This window comes from Mycena indigotica, assembly GCF_014461135.1.
Source record: "Mycena indigotica strain 171206Taipei chromosome Unknown Mind.scaff0003, whole genome shotgun sequence".
In the NCBI taxonomy this organism is placed as follows: Eukaryota; Fungi; Basidiomycota; class Agaricomycetes; order Agaricales; family Mycenaceae; genus Mycena; species Mycena indigotica.
This window is the reverse complement of record NW_023503002.1, coordinates 3424704-3440621: the sequence shown is the minus strand read 5'-3', so window position 1 is coordinate 3440621 and position 15918 is coordinate 3424704. Positions and strand designations below refer to the sequence as shown.

Here is a 15918-nt window from a genome sequence, read left to right as displayed (position 1 = left end):
TTGCCAACACTCGAGCGTAGCTTGAAGGGTTGGGTCAAGGAACTATGTTTGGGACCTTTGAAATGGTTGCAAGCGTAGATTTGCCGTCATACTTGGTTGCAAGAGAACAATCCCCGACTCTCTCTGAAAGAGAGAAGAGGGTTTTGTCTTGATTAAGTAATTGCCCCGCCAAACTCGTTTCCATGCGATCGGTGAGCTTTCCCACAAGTATGATTGCAAGTCAAATTTGCGTCCGAGGTTGCGATCAATTCAGATGATGCAGTGACTACGACATTTATTTTACTTGTGTTTGGGGTTTTGTGGTTTGTCATCGAATTGTCATCTGAGACAACTTGGGGCATCAGAGTCGGGGACTGGCGCTTTGCCGCCACTACCGATTCTCTACTGGAGTGTTACTAATAAAAGTGTGACACGACCCGTAACACTCCTGTAGCCAACCCGTGCACTCTGCCGGCTTTCCAAATCATCATCTTCCATCCCAATATGCAGTCAGGGTCAACAACGTGTATTCGCCCGCTTCCTGCACGTTCTATCCGTTTTGGGCACGCGTAATACCAAATTCTCAACTCCGCTCCACAAAATCAAAAAGTCACGCCAGGTTGATATCCCTCCCTTCGACCCACCAACACGAAACGCACCCACCCGCTCCATTATGACGCGTAAAAAAGCCGCCACCATCGAAGCCCTCGTTGGGAAAGTTGATGGCTCTCCAGAGGGCTGGGTGCGAATCCTCAGTATTCTCTGTAGGCACTTTGGTTTGCCAAGTGGTGAGTGGCCAATTCGTGCCGATAGAATCAGGCTGAAACTGTACTCCAGACCTCTCGACGCGAAGCGCGTTGAAGAGGATACACGGGAAGCTGGACGAGATCTACCCCCGCATGGCGCAAGAGTTTGAGCGGACCCCTGACGTGCGAATCAAGGGCGGAATCGTCGACATTTATGCCAAGATGTGTATGGATGTGATTTTGCGCAACAGACTTTTTGGATTCGGTGAGTCGGTCATGTAGCCAATAATGATGCGGAATTGAATCTATCATAAGGCTTTCTTGGACAACTACTCTCCCTCTCCGCTATCCCTTCCTGCCGCAATCTGGCGCTGGATTCCCTGGTCACTATAACGCATCATGGAGGGCCCGAAGTCCGGACGGAGATTGCGAGGGCAACTTGTGTCCCACTCCTAACGCTGATGAAAGATTTTCCGGAAGACCGCGATACCACGGACCTTGCCTTACGAGCCTTGAGCCATTCGATCATCGGGGTCGTTTCCAATGACGCCAAACAAACAGAGCCGGCTTTAGCACGCTCCCTCCCCTTACAAGATGTTGCACAGGCCTTCATCGATGCCCTCCATCAGCCCAACCCCACACCAACGCTGATAACACACGCTACAACCTGTCTCGTCGAGATGAGCCAAGATGTCAAGGTTTCTCCGTCCATGAGCAACCTTTTCTTAGCCGGGTTGCGCTACAATGACTGGTATCATCGCTCGCGATGTCTTTCTGGCTTGCTCATAACGAGTATCCCTCAAGCTGAACACGACAAGCGGTTAATGGATCCTACCAGTGCCGTGAAATGTCTCATGAATATAGCAGAGGCCCCAACACACGTCCGGGAGACAATGCAAACGTGGGGCATGAACCGCAGCTTCATGTACAAAATGGCCTTTTCCAATCGAGAATTCGCTGCCACCATGGTCGCAGCATATGCTTCTGGCGGAAGCATGTATGTTGCTGGAAAGAAAATCGCCAAACTCATTCTCGGGTATGCGTTTTTTTTTAGTTCAGCTCATATATCTTACCAGTTCTAGAGTAGAAATGCCATTTTTTGACGGATTTTTCCCGATTAAGGATCCCGCCAGCGAGAAGGTGTATTTTCCTGGTGGTGGAACCTCGGCGTCCGGATTCCAGATGTGGTCGGACACCCTCCCGCTCTGCTCTAAAGCGATCCGAGAAAACGGTGTCGCTAACGAGTATTCCCTTGCAGACATTCTCGATCTCAAGTTCCTTCTCCTGCGCAAACGATTCCCTGAGGCCATCGCGCTTGCCACTCAGACCACCGAACGTAATCCCGACTTTGCGTATGGCCATTATGTTCTCGCCGTCAGCCAGCATGACCAGCATGGCTTACGGGCTGCTAAGAAGGGCCTCAAGTGCACAAAAGGCTCGATGAACTTGACGCGCTTCATGCGGTTGCAAATGCTCCAACATAGCGGGCAATTAGCTTGCGATATCGGCTTACGGGCGTTGGAGAATCCTGGGCGAGATGGGAACCCGTCGTCTCGCGTTGGCGGCGCCTTCTTGACTACGGCGAAGAAGGAGCTGCAAACTTTCTTTGCAGAGGCGTCGCCCGACCACCGCGATTTTCGCAGTGTGTGTTCTTGGCTGATCGTCCTCCATGTCATGTCAGGCGAGGAAATCAGCGACGATCTGCACGAAATAAAGGTGGGTTTGCTAAATTATCCCTCAGGTATACCTAGAAGCTGATATTGTTCTTCCAGCCATATGTGGACCGCCTCAACTTTGCCCTCGACTTCAACAAATGGCTCGGCATCTACTCGCCGCGGACTCAAATCCGCCTCGTCGCCGAAAGTATTTTACAGCATTTTCCCGCCGCGCGCAAGCAGTGGGGCGAGGTTGTCAGCTCATACGACGAGAAGGAGCCACCCGTGACGGATGAGTCTATGGAGCGTGATATCGCTGCGTGGATGGAAGGGCTTGACGGTGAAGACGAAGCGGATTGTTGTGGGCACGGACATGGACATCTCCACGACCATGATGGCCATGCTCATGCTCATTCTCACTCACACACGGAAGAAGTCGCGCTTCCGGAACCGAAGAAGGACCTGTATCGGTGCTCCTTCTGTCACAACCCCTCCGCAGTCCTCCGGAAATGCGCTGGTTGTTCTGAAGCACGGTAGGCATGTTCTCTAATCGACAAGTCCCAATTGAATTTTGCTCTAGATATTGTGACGCTTCATGTCAGAAACAACACTGGAGCATTCACAAGAGGAAGTGCAAGTCGAGCAAGAAGTAAACTAAAACTACACAACCAAGTCCAATTACAACGTCCATAAATACGACATACATTATCATCAATGCTAAGCAATCCAAGTTAGCTACTGGAGGAGTAGCACGAGTATCAGAAAAACGAAGACACCCTGCTTTTTTATATTTTCCCAGCACACTTTTTCTTGTGTTCTTTCCAATCGCGCTTCTGACATCCCGCATCGCAATACCTAAGTCAAGTCAGTGACTATAAACCCCATTATTGAGACCGTCCTACCTCGCCTCGGAACACCCACCACATTTGCGCAACATCGCGGACGGGTTCCTGCAGTAAGAGCAGCGATATAAGGTCGTTTTCGCAATCTTCACCGGCGATGGAGACCCAGTGCCATGACCATGATCATGATCATGCCCACATCCATGGCCATGGCCATGGCCCTCAACCTCGGAATCCGCCAACCAAGCTGACAACTCTGTCTCGAGCCGCTCCGTAGTTGGATTCTGGGAGGCCGCCTGCTCGCCCTCGTCTGTATGCTCAACAGCACCAAGTTTTGCTGCCCATTCATTCTGAGCCGCACTAAAACGCTTCACAATAGTTTCCGTCGTGAGTCGGATTTGAGTTTGAGGTGGGCGAACGCCAAGCCAGGTGCTCATTTGCTGTGCTTGCTTTAGCTTTTCGAGGAATGGCTAAACAACGACCCAATTAGAATTTGTCTCGTGGGCAATTGAAACGGTGCCTTGACTTCTCGCAGATCATCGCTAATAGGCTCCTCCGAGATCAGAGTGAGCAAAACGACCCAACACGCCACGGTCTTGACATCCTTGTGGTCGGGCGGCGCCTCGTCTAAGAACACCTTCCCGTCCTCGAGGGCACTCGCCACGAACGCAACACCAAGTGCCCATGTATCGTCGATTTCCCTGGTGGGATCCTGCAATGTTTGGAGTGCCAAATCACCCGCAAGCCCGACTGCCCGCTGGAGCATTTGGAAACGCAGAAAGGGCCCAAGATTGAGGGGTCCAGCGGCGCATTTTAGACCTTTCTTTGCCGCACGGAGCCCCGTATAATCGTCTTCTCCAAGGGTCAGGATGTAGTATCCATACGCGAAATCTGGGTTTCGCTTTAAGGCTGCTTCGGCCATTCTCATCGCCGCGCCATGTTGTTGGTGGATAAGAAGGTATTTGAGGTCAAGGATATCAGCCAGGTCGGTTTCACTAGGTAGACCTTTTGCACGGATAGCTTTAGCACAATGAGGAAAACTATCCGTCCATCGTCGGAAAGGAAGACCAACGTCCCAAGGCCAGTAACTGTCTTGGAACGGACTTTCCGTCCTAATCGGAAAACATCGCATCAGAATGTGGGGTGGACATGGCATGGACATACTGGAGAATAAGCAGCACTACGGTTTTCCCCAGCGCGTACAAATCCTTGTCCGATATAGCTTTGCGCATGGCATCATTGAAAAGTGATTGACCATTGATCATTTTGAGCGCCTCGCAGCGGTCGAGCCCATACGTCTCCATTGCAGACCGAAGGTGTCGGGGAGAATTAACCTTGCCCGAAAAACAATTCATAATTCTGGGCAAGTTCGTGGTTCGCATATCGTCTTCTGAATCTTCGATATGCATTCTAAACAATCCCGCAAGACACCTCGCCCGGAAGACCCAGTCAGCGCCACGCAGACCAGCGACAAGAAGATTCGTAGCAGACGGCTTGAGCTCCACGTGTTGGGTCATCGACGCCACAAAGAGGATTCCATGATCAACTGTTGCATGCGACTTTAATGAGGGAGAATGACGGAGGGCGTCAGTGATTGCCTCAACGATGACGGGCAGCGGAAGCAGCTTGCGCAGTTTTTTGTCCTGCATCGACCCATCTGGCGTAAGATTGGCCGTTACACAATGCGCGATGATAGTGAGCGACAACTCCAATGTCGTCTGGTCTTCTGGAAAGTCTTTGAGACATTGAAGCAGAGGGGCTGTCGTCGATAGAGCAGACTGAATCCTAACATGCTCGCCAGCAGCAGCAGTCATAATGGCCAGACACTGTAAAGCGAGATTGCGAGTGAACGGTATGGCCAGTAGCGGGATGACCTGGTTGACAAACCCTACAAGATCGACGATTTTAGTTACCTGATGCGAGAGAAGGTTATGACACGCACCGCGTTCAAACAACTTGTTGCGCAGAATCGCATCACCACACATTCTGGTGTAGATACCCACAATCCCACCCTTCACTCGCTCATCTTGACTCTTCTGGTACTCTTGCTCGAGACAACGGTATATCCCATCGAACCTGGAATGGATCCGCTTAAGCCCAGTGCGGGTGGTTGTCTCTGGTGGTGTAATTGAGCTTTTTCTCGGTCCGATGAAGGATACCAACCTGGTAGTTGGAAATACTTGCAGAGAGCGTTGATCATCTCGCCCCAGCTTTCCGCATTGTCCGCAAGATCCTGGGGACCGAGATCTGGGGAGGCTTTGGTCCCCTTGCGTGTGGGGCGGCGAGAAGGCATGAACAAAGAAAGGTAGCGTGGGACTGGACGTCAAATGTCGTGTCAGGAGACTGATAGAAAGTTGTTAGATATGGTTCCAAGGAAGATGCAAGACCAACCAGATTGACCATGTTCTGAAAAGGGTTCAAGGGACGAGAGGTGAAAAAGAGGGAGAGGTCACAACAGCCTATGGGAGAGGTCACAGCCGTTATGTACTGCTCATTGATCATACATGTACTTCTGCTGTTGCGTGGAATTGCTTAAATTCTTCTCGTCAACTACACTTTTCTAACGCTGTTCTATCAACACGCGGGAAAATAGGGAAGAAACTGCAAGTGGTACGCTCTACCGCGTGGTCAACTCAATCATCAAGCCACCGGTCTCCGTGACGAAGAAGTCCTTCATTGTGCTCTCCCAGTCTTTGCCCGTCTTGGATTCGGGGGCGACGAATTTCATGTTGTACCGCTTGAGCAGCGCACTCGTGGCCATGAGGAGTTCGCGCCAGGCAAGATGCTTGGCGGCACAGTTGGCGGCACCGTACGAGAAAGACATAAAGGCGGCATGGTTGAGTGTCTCCTTGTCAGAAGAGGAGCGCAGCCAGCGTTCGGGGTCGTAGTTGTCCGGGCCGGGGGAGAAGTTCTTCGGGCTGCGGTGGATGACATAGGCGGGCACGTAGATTTGGGTTTCAGCGGGTATCAGCTTGCCTGCGATGATCTTGGCGTCACCAGCCGGAATTTTACGGGGACCACCAGTTGGAACGGGAGGGAAAAGGCGGAGGGATTCTTGGCTGTAATCACCGTAAGTCCAAGTGTTGAGCAAGAGCAGCAAACGATGCTTACATGCAGGCAGTGAGGAACTTGAGCTCGTCGTGGCGACCGGAGTCTAGAGCGGATTCGGCATCAGGATAAACGGAGTCGACTTCAGCTTGAGCCCGGGCGTAGAGTTCAGGGTGGCACATCATCTGGTAGATGAAGCTATCCATATGTTAATGTGAGCCGCAATTATGAACGAGAACATACTAGCTGAGCGCAACAGACGAGGTATCCGATCCGGCGACAATAACTAAGACACCGTCGACCAAGACGTCATGGAGCGGGGGCTTGACCTTCTCATGGTTGTCCTCGTCCATCTTGGCCATGGTCAGTATATCGTGCATCGTAAGAAGAATGGATGCTTACGAGATGGTACCACAAGTCCTTGCTTTCCCCAGTGCCGGCCTTGACACGAGCAGATGCACTTTCCATAGCGAAACGGCGGAGACGGTCCATGATGAAGTTGGCACCAGGAATCATGTTGAAGGTGGGGACGACCCATGGTGTTTGTGCAATAATGGCAGTTGCCCTGAAGGTGCGTCAGTCCTACTGCTAATGGGAAAAACGAGCACGCACTTGGCACCCTGCTTAATGATTGCCCAGAGACCATTCTTGTCGCCTCCGTCGCGCAACATGTCAAATCCACCACCGAAGCTGTGGAATATTATAGGCTTGAATAACATCACAAGGAGGAACACATACGCAAGATCGCCCATGAAGTCGAACGTCAGGTAGCTGAACCATGCAGCCAAATCGACTGTGGCCTTGCCATTTCCTTCCTTGACCATCTTGTCGAATTGACTGAGCATGATAACGAGGCGCTTGGCCAAGACCTGCTCGAAACCCTTCAAGCCTTCCGAGTTCATGCCGCGATTCCAGATACGACGACGGTTGGCATGAGCATCTCCACGAAGGTTAAGAAGGGCCTTGGTGGGGAGTGTCGGGTCAGACCAGGGCTCGTAGACTAGTATGAAGATCAACGAGGGAAATAATCAATAAAGGATCGGCTTACACGGTCCCTTCTGGAAGCCCCCGGTTCCGAAAACCTCTCGGATTGCGTCAGCATGAACCATTGACACCTCATTCGGGCCTGATCAAAGACGTTACAAAGAACCGGGCGAAGAAGCGAGGGACACACCAGTGCGGACAACATCGCCATACTTGTCGTGGAGCTCTTTCAGAACGCGATGTTTTTCGCCACTGAGGAGCAGTTTGAATGACCAGTACTTGCTGATGCGGGCTGCGAAGGGTCCGGGGACATGGGCGAGCGGATGCCATGGCCCGGCGCGGTAAATTGCAATAGATGCGAAGAGTGTCGAGATTACGATCGCCTCTGACGCCAGTACATTTAGCACGGAAAGCGTGTGGAGGGCAGAAACAAGGAGAATGGGCTGAAGGAGGACGGCGAAGAGGGGGGTAGTGAGCGTTCTGCGGCTCGAAACGGTGGAAGTAGAGGTGGTTGACCTGCAAAACAAGCGTTTAGATGTGCTATGGCACGCCACATGAAGGCACTTACCAAACCAAGGAGGGCCGAGGAGACAACCAGCTCGTTGGGTGCCATGTTGGATGCAAAGAAAACACACCGAGCCAGCTGTCGCATCCTTATACTCCCGTCGCATTACCTCGATGAAAGATTCCCAGAAGTTTGATGTCCGCGCTCGATGTGTATCTAAATCGCGATTGACTGCAACGTTGATGCTTGTGCTTGACTATCGCCACATTGGGCTATCCCTCTCTGTTCCTTGAAACCGGCTTGATGACAGAAATGCATACCAATCCAATCGAATGGCTATCTTTACCACAGCTCAAGTTGTGTTGGCCGAGAGCAAGTGGGTCGCTGTGAGGTCTTTCAACGATGGTCATCTCCGCCGGGCGTCAAAGCTGCCCAATGGTGTCAAGAAGGGGGACGCTCGTCGTTGTCGGCAGTAAAGGCGTCGGAGACAATCATCTTGGCCGGCATTGAATTCCGCGTTGTCGAACTGGAAACGTCCAGGCGAGCGTGGGACCCTAGAATTGATCCTTCCATCCGACTAATCTGTCATGTCAGCCAATCTTATTCACTCCAACGAGGCAACACGCATCATCCGAATCGTCTATTGATCGTCTGAAAGATGGTAAACACAATAAAGGAAAAGGCATGGAAAATTGCTACCAGCAGGCGTGTCGTGATGTTTGTGACTTTCAAGCTCTACCCAGGGTAAATACACTGGCACACTTACGCTTCAGCGGAGTCCGAGATATGAGGCAATTATCTGTACCTGTACACATCCTCCGTCTTGCCGTTCTTCTTCGGTTTTCGCTGGCCATGGCGAGCGCAGCGTTTTTTTTTAGATTCCGCTTTTCCGAGCTGACGTGAGAAGATGGATGCGGGGCGATAGGGGGATCATTGGCTAGCAATTAACCGTACAACCCGTCCCTCGGGAAGTACGGTCCGGCAAAGATTATAACCGTTAGGAAGATGTGTATCACGCAGTCCGCCTAGCCGCGCAATCATAATCGTACGCGTACACCGCAAAGTCGAAGCAGAGCCGGAAGAACAGACCTGGGGTTATCCTATACTGAGTTCACTGCAGTTTTGGCCTGTTTCCACGAACAAGCATCGCTCCCAAATGGAAAGAAGATGTCAAGTCCGACAGATGCGGGGACAACCTGGCGACAACTAAGTTAAGTCGACGTGGCCCTCACAATCATCAAGTGCCGATCCAATACCATTTTTTTCGGTCTTGCGCACGTCAGAATTAGGCCCGAGCTCGAATTTGACCGTGGCTAGGGCCAATTGTAAGCCATACATAACTAAAGTAACTGTGGAGCAGCTGACCCGAGTCATGTGTAGATACTGAACGAGGTACCGCACCATTATTGACAAAACACAGAGGCACAACCTTCAGGGACGGTCCAGGAGCGGCTCGGCCATGTCCAGTTCAACGTGCATATCTCTGAGTCAGCTCTCCAGGACCGCCGAAATCATTGCAGTCATACCCCTAATGATATTGAGGTTTCGGTTGTGTTTGATCAGACAGTCTTGAGTCGAAAATACGCGAGGAACCAGCTCAATATGGAGATTGATTAGATTAGACGGATGGTGAATCATAAGAATAGACCAACTTAGCAATTGCAAGCGCGCGGTGTTATCTCACGGACCAGTAGGCGCAAGGAAGTTCAAGGAACCTGGAGTCCGCTGACATATGCAGCAGAAGCCAACTCAATCTGGACGTCGTCTTATGCTCTTCCAGGAATCAGGGGAGAACCGGTCAGCGTCCTGCTGCCAGGAGTTCCGGGTGCGGCAAAGAAATTAGTGATGAAGAGAACGTGGCTTTGACCCTGGATCTTTTTTCACTTCTCGAAGACCACAGATTCGATCTTGCCCTAGTTGACTCGAGTCTCCGAGTCGGAGCGTGTCGAAGGAAAACATATCCGTCTGTGGCCCGCAACTCGAGAGAATACGACTGCACTAGCGGTAGCAGATTGTTTCGATTGTCTTTAGTAGAGTACTTGTGTAAAATATTGGCCGTGAACCTCGTCGTGACTCTTTAAAATGCGTGAGTTATGTTTTATAGCACCCCAAGGAGGGCGAACGGTAAGAGCCACCAATTTCGTCAGGGATACTTCCCGGGTACATATGGATTTGTTGGTCCCGAAAAGCCATACAGTGCTCAATATTACCAAGAACACCGGCTCGAGTCCCAGAATCTCCGAGCCGAAGGAGAACGAAACCTGAAATGATATGGTACTCCTTGAGGACGTCGACGTCAAAAAAGACCTTGAAGTACTAGAGATGCTTGTATCAAGACATGAAAATTATAGAGCAGGACGCTCACGAGGCGGACCTGTTGCTTTGATTTCACTGCAAAAGATAGCTGTAAGTATTGCAACTGACAGTGTATGATCATCTAGCGCCAAAGAAAACTTCAGAGCCACGATACATTGGCTGAGTTTATGCCAAAAGGACTCTTGTGGTCATGGAGAACATTACTGTCATGCGATGGGGACCAAGAGTGACCAAACCTGGGCCACTCTTCTCCGAGAAGAGTGGGTGGGACAGTCACCGTTGACCAAACCTGGGCCACGAGTATTTTTGCGTCGTGTAAGTACCTATGTCAATATGGTCGAAACTCAAAATACAGGACCACTGAGGACACACTTTGAGTTACTATACAGCCGGAGCGCTAGTTACACGACACCGGTTTGACGGGTGCAGAGCGCTCGACTGAATGATGTTTGTGCAATGTGGTCGTTCAGAAAAGCTCAAATTCAAGACATGGCGGACCGGGGATCCAGCTAGCCAGAAAGTTAAGGATGGATTGGCGGAGACAAGGGCAACGGGAGTAGTACAAGAGGTTCTCGTCTTGAGAGGAGAGCCGAAGTCACGGTAACAGGTCACGAGATGTGACACCCACTCACACTTCGCCGACAGCACATATGTTTGACCATGGATGTTACCGACGGTAACTCGATGTCTTTTCATCAACTCAGGTATGGTCGAGCTGCATCAACATCGGTAGTCTTGGCCATATGATAAGTAAGTATTGCAGTCAAACCTTCAACTTGAATTATTAATACTTTAACGTTAACATGCCGAATCTTCTGTTCGAGTCTCATGCGAGATTGCAGGTACAACAGCAAGTTAAAGCGGCGTCCTACTGTTGCTACCCTAACCTTTTCTGCTCCAACGCTGTAGCCACCACCTCAACCGTTCTCATTCGCCGTACAACTTGAAGATGTCAAGAACTTTTCAATTGCCTCCAAGTGCCAGTGGAAGGTTTTGGACCCCGAGTCTTGATTATTCGACCTGTAGCTTAGCCACCCAAGAGCTCCCTGTATTGGCCTCTGCTAGCGCTGTTTATGACTGTTTCATTCCCGACCATGAAATCCTTTGCGGTCTGTTGCCTATCTGGGCCGAAGCGGAAGATAGCGTTTCTTCTACTAGTGCTTCGTATCGTTATCCGTGTCCAATCAAGTGAATCGCCGAGTCGGAGCGGCAACTGTAATTCTAATCTCTCGCCGACTCGTCGCCGAGCCTACAAGTCAATCACTGGCTCACTTTGGCTGTCCCCGGGTCGGACCACTCGCACCGGAGCGTGGCAACAGGCCCTTAGCAAATCACTCTAGCGCAAGCAAGCTCTCCGCACAGCAATCCGCGAGTTCGGACCACACCCCATAACGATCTGTGTCAACTTTTTGCGGGCTTTTCAAGTTGTTACCCAGTCACGGGCGACTCGAGTTCCTGAGCGACAAGCATGCTGCCCTCTAGACAAGGCCTCTCGGCAGCATGCTTGTCTGTTTCCCCTCACCTCCAGTAAAACAGGTCCCTTTCACGGCCTCTACGTTCCACCTCATCGACAAGAAAATGCAAGCCTCCGACTTCAAAACCCGGGCCCGTTGAGTCCTGGACACGAGGATCACTCTGGGAAAATGGTTGGAGAACAGAGGCTTGTGACTCCAACCAATTCTGAGACGGTGAGCGCATTGAAGCCTTTCTCTCGATCTAGTCGGCACCAACTTTCTTACTACAGACCTGCCTGGTCTTGACCTCAAGTTTTGAAGCGGCTCTGTCTCTTGTCCTTCGAGGCGCCCGAAGCCCCCAGGGTGTCTATTCTTGAACCAGTTAAACTTCCTCTGGCGGTCTTGGTGTTGTCCTGCGCTCTCTTTTCGCCGCCATGGCCAACGCACTCCTCCCGGTCACCAGCACATCCTTGTCCTCCAGATCGCGAACAAGCGATCAATCGGAAATTTGATGCGATCCATATCCGAACTATCTTATCCGATAACCACCCCCCAACGAACGCCGAGCTCATGAAGTTAACTTGTATCTAGCTTCCTATAAGCCTAAAACTCTTCTGGCCGTATCTTGAGTTTGGCTCGCGCTTCGCGCCCCAAGCCAGAAGGTCACGCACGCCCTGTTGCCCCGGAAACTGCGATATGAATCGCATCGTCCGCAAAATTAATCAGGATATGAATCTTTGCTTCTGATGAACTTTTTGAAAGCGGCGCGCAAGGGGCCAGGAGGCGGGGTAGCTCCACCTCAACAGCGTGCAGGATGCTCGTCAGAATCAAAGGCAGGCCGTAGCGCTGTTGCGATGGAATGGAGGCAGGTACGCGGAGTGTAACAGGTACAGCCGAACTACGTTCGAATGAGTTGTTTATCGCCACTCATTGGCTAACGAGACGATACAGGCTCCACAGATTACTGATTATCGGGCCCAGCTTTCCACCGCCGATAAGTCGGGAGATGGAGAGCCGACTGTGAACTGCATCTGACTCGCGTCGCTGTTTGACTGTTGACCAACGCCGGTTGCAAACGCCTCGTTCTAGATCTCGGACTGGCGATGGCAAGGCTGTCAGGCTCGATATCGATGTTGGTCGTGAGCCCACCACACCGGGAAGTGCACAGATTCACGGCTCGTACAGCAGCAGGTCATTCAGGCCTCCGGTGCTTCGCGGTCGCCTGGATCTGATAATTAAAGCACGCTGGTATCAATCTGCCTTCGCCGGGAATCAAGAAGCATCAATCAGGCTCGGTCCGATGTTTTCACACGCCCGAATTTCCTCCTCAACAACACACGCGCGTACCTCTCAACGCGTTCCACATCGACGAACATCGCGTCCTGTCAATGACGCGTTGGTCACCGCGCTGCCGTGCGCCTCCGCGGCCCTCTCCACTGGCCTTTTATCCGGATTTTTTTTTTCTTTTTGTTCCCTTTTGTTGCGCGTGGAAGATGGTTGACACCTTGTGTGCTTGGCACGTGGGCGCCGATCTCCCCGGGGTTTATCTTCTCCTCGGCCGTCGGGGCTGGAGCAAAACTGCGCCAGGCCGACCTAACCCGCATTGCTGCGGCGCGGACGCTGCTGAAGAACGGACGGACGGGGGGAGAGTCAGTAGAAAACGCGGAACGCGTCTATCCACGTAGCTGTTGATCGCCGTAAATAGTGCGGCGTGGGAAAATAAAGCTTGGCTGGAACGGAAGCTTTTTCTGATCAACAGCCTCGGCCAAGCAGCCGAAGCTGACAAGCATCCCCAAATCCGCTTTTCCGTGTCCCTTCAAAGCCTGGCGTTTGTGCTCAGTCAGCAGCTGCAGGGACACTCGAAACGGCTCTTGTTCACAGCTAATCTCTGGGATCATCAGGGGTCCAAGTGTGACGCGTCCGAGAACCACGCGATCTGCTTGCGATGGAGAGTCCTGCAAAAATACTAAGTAGAGAGAGCTTTTTGAAGAAAGAAAAATGATACGGAGACAGCGGGAATCGAGCTGGATAGTTTTCTATCAGGTCGCGATCAGACGGCCACCGGCGGATTTCTTCTCGAGTGCATTGAGAACGCGCCTTCTTCTGTCAGTCAGACAGCTTTACGTGTGGCGTAAACACGGATGCGCGGAAACACGCAGGAAGGTTGTGCCACGATTTAAAAGGCGCCCTCGGTTTTTTTGCGGCCTTTGAGTTCTTCCCTCCTCCTCGAGCACTCTACCGCCTTTCGTTCTTGGCCCATTCGAACGAAGCACACACAAACACTGATGTCTGACGAGAAACATTCGGAACCCGCCACCACGGCGAATCCCTCACCGGAGCCAGAGACCGTTGTCGACGAGAAGCCCAAAGCCGAGCCCAAGAGCAGGGAATTCTACCTGACCCTCCTCGCCATCGGTGTCACGACTGTTCTTTCGGCCCTCGATCTCACTGCCCTCGGTACCGCCCTTCCCACTATCTCCAAGGCTTTGAACGACACACACGGCGAGTTCGTATGGATTGGTGCTTCTTACGCGTTGGCGAGCACGGCCTTCATTCCGTTGATGGGTAACTTGGCAGATGCCTTTGGTCGGTGCGTCGCATTCTTTGTTTCTCCTTTGTTGCGGGAGCTGACGCGTTTCTCAGTCGTCCCGTCGTTTTGTCCAGTATTGCTTTCTTCGCTCTCGGCTCTGCGTTGTCTGGTGCTGCTCAAAACATGGTGCGCATCGCGTGTTGCAATTCGCCGGAATTCCCACTAACCCGTCTTTTCATCAGACCTGGTTGATTGGTGCCCGTACCGTCCAGGGTGTCGGAGGTGGTGGAATCCTCGCCCTTTCCGAAATCCTCATCGCCGATCTCGTCCCTCTCGCTGAACGAGGAGCGTACCAAGGTTTCCTCGCCCTCGTCTGGTCAATTGGTTCCGTGAGTCAATTTTAGCGTGATTTCCGCCTAGCCGCTTTATCTGACCTGTTAATAGTGCATAGGTCCCCCGATCGGTGGAGCTCTTGCCAACGTTGACGGAAAGGCCTGGCGCTGGCTCTTTTGGCTTAACTTGCCTCTTTGCGGCATCTCCTTTGTCCTCGTCGCCCTCTTCTTGCACGTGCGCACTCCCCCGGGCAGTCTCGCCAGCAAGCTGCGCCAGGTTGACTGGATGTACGATTTTGGTTACCCTCGGTCTTTTCTTCCGCTGATGCTTTTCTTAGCGGAAATATCATTGTCGTTATTGGCTCTGGTCTCGTCATCATTGCTCTGACCTGGGGTGGTGTTGCCTACAAGTGGAACTCGGCCCACGTTCTCGGCCCCCCTCATCGTCGGTTTCGTCCTCCTCATCATCTTCGGCCTCTACGAAGCGTATGGTGTCAAGGACCCCGTCCGCCCAACGACGCCATCAGACATCGTTAGCAACCGCACTTCCCTTGGCGGTCTCATTTCCACGGCCATCCACGGTCTCGTCTCAATCGCGCTCATCTACTACCTCCCGGTCTACTACCAGGCCTGCTTCGGTGCCTCGCCCATCCGCTCGGCCGTTGACTTCCTGCCGTCTGGTCTCTTGACTGCGCCGTTCGCGTTCTTCGCCGGTGTTGCCACTGCCATTCTCAAGAAGTACCGCCCAGTCCAATGGTTCGCCTGGGTCTTCTGCGTTTTCGGCTACGGTCTCTTCAGCTTGCAGCGAGCTGACTCGCCCCAACACTTGTGGCTCGGTCTCCAGATTCCTCTCTGTGTTGGTTTGGGTATGCTGGTGAGTTCTTCAATTACCTTTTTGCCGCCTTCGCTCATTCGCACTAGTTCTCTTGCCCTGTGTTCCCCATCTTGGCTCCCCTGCACCCCTCGCGCGCCGCCTCTGCTCTTGCTCTCTGGACTTTCACCCGCTCCTTCTTCCAAGCCTGGGGCATTGCCATCGCCGGCACTGTCCTCCAGAACGAGCTCGTTGCCAAGCTCCCCACCGAGTTCACAAGCCAATTCCCTGAGGGCACCGAGATCGCATACGCCGCCATCCCCTTCATCCGCACCATGACCGACCAGACCCTGAAGAAGGCCGTCCAAGTCGCGTTCGCCGACTCGCTCCGCGTCGTCTGGCTCGTCATGTGCGGCATCTCCGGCATCGGTCTCCTTTCCTGCCTGCTCCTCCGTGAAATCCCGATGAACACCAACATCGACGAGACCTACACGCTCAAGGAGGCCAAGCAGGCCAAGGTCGAGGACGTGGAGGCACCTGTAGCATAATTCGCATCACGCATAGATTTTCTTGTTCTCTCCAGCCCGCAAAAGCTAAAACGGAAAGCGTCCTTCTTGTGTCCATAGTAGTCGGTATCTAGATGCCCGCCCCGCCCCCCTTGTTACCCCTCCGCCCGCTCTTACACTACCACGCATATTTACGATTCAATTGCACGC

At 52.4% G+C, this 15918-nt stretch overlaps 4 protein-coding genes across 4 annotated transcripts; 2 read left to right on the top strand and 2 right to left on the bottom strand.

The window, feature by feature from the left end:
* Positions 1–524: 524 nt before the first annotated feature.
* MIND_00380700 (SET and MYND-domain-containing protein 3) lies at positions 525–3033 on the top strand (the record flags this gene model as incomplete). Its single annotated transcript, XM_037360640.1, has 6 exons — positions 525–767; positions 817–990; positions 1041–1761; positions 1808–2441; positions 2498–2913; positions 2961–3033. The coding sequence occupies exons 1-6, from the start codon at positions 653–655 to the stop codon at positions 3031–3033; spliced, it is 2133 nt and encodes a 710-aa protein (XP_037223525.1). The 5' UTR covers positions 525–652.
* Positions 3034–3165: 132 nt separating this feature from the next.
* MIND_00380600 (Bin3-type SAM domain-containing protein) lies at positions 3166–5515 on the bottom strand (the record flags this gene model as incomplete). Its single annotated transcript, XM_037360639.1, has 6 exons — positions 3166–3235; positions 3283–3692; positions 3749–4334; positions 4387–5110; positions 5165–5338; positions 5386–5515. 6 exons carry the CDS (start codon positions 5513–5515, stop codon positions 3166–3168), a joined length of 2094 nt encoding a protein of 697 aa, XP_037223524.1.
* A 324-nt stretch (positions 5516–5839) lies between these two features.
* MIND_00380500 (uncharacterized protein) lies at positions 5840–7925 on the bottom strand (the record flags this gene model as incomplete). The annotated part of the gene is made up of 9 exons (XM_037360638.1): positions 5840–6281; positions 6334–6468; positions 6514–6623; positions 6673–6835; positions 6883–6960; positions 7009–7270; positions 7319–7396; positions 7445–7770; positions 7828–7925. 9 exons carry the CDS (start codon positions 7923–7925, stop codon positions 5840–5842), a joined length of 1692 nt encoding a protein of 563 aa, XP_037223523.1.
* A 5889-nt stretch (positions 7926–13814) lies between these two features.
* MIND_00380400 (Iron permease) lies at positions 13815–15750 on the top strand (the record flags this gene model as incomplete). Its single annotated transcript, XM_037360637.1, has 7 exons — positions 13815–14119; positions 14173–14245; positions 14302–14448; positions 14504–14679; positions 14730–14836; positions 14877–15265; positions 15313–15750. The coding sequence occupies 7 exons, from the start codon at positions 13815–13817 to the stop codon at positions 15748–15750; spliced, it is 1635 nt and encodes a 544-aa protein (XP_037223522.1).
* Between the last annotated feature and the right edge of the window lie 168 nt (positions 15751–15918).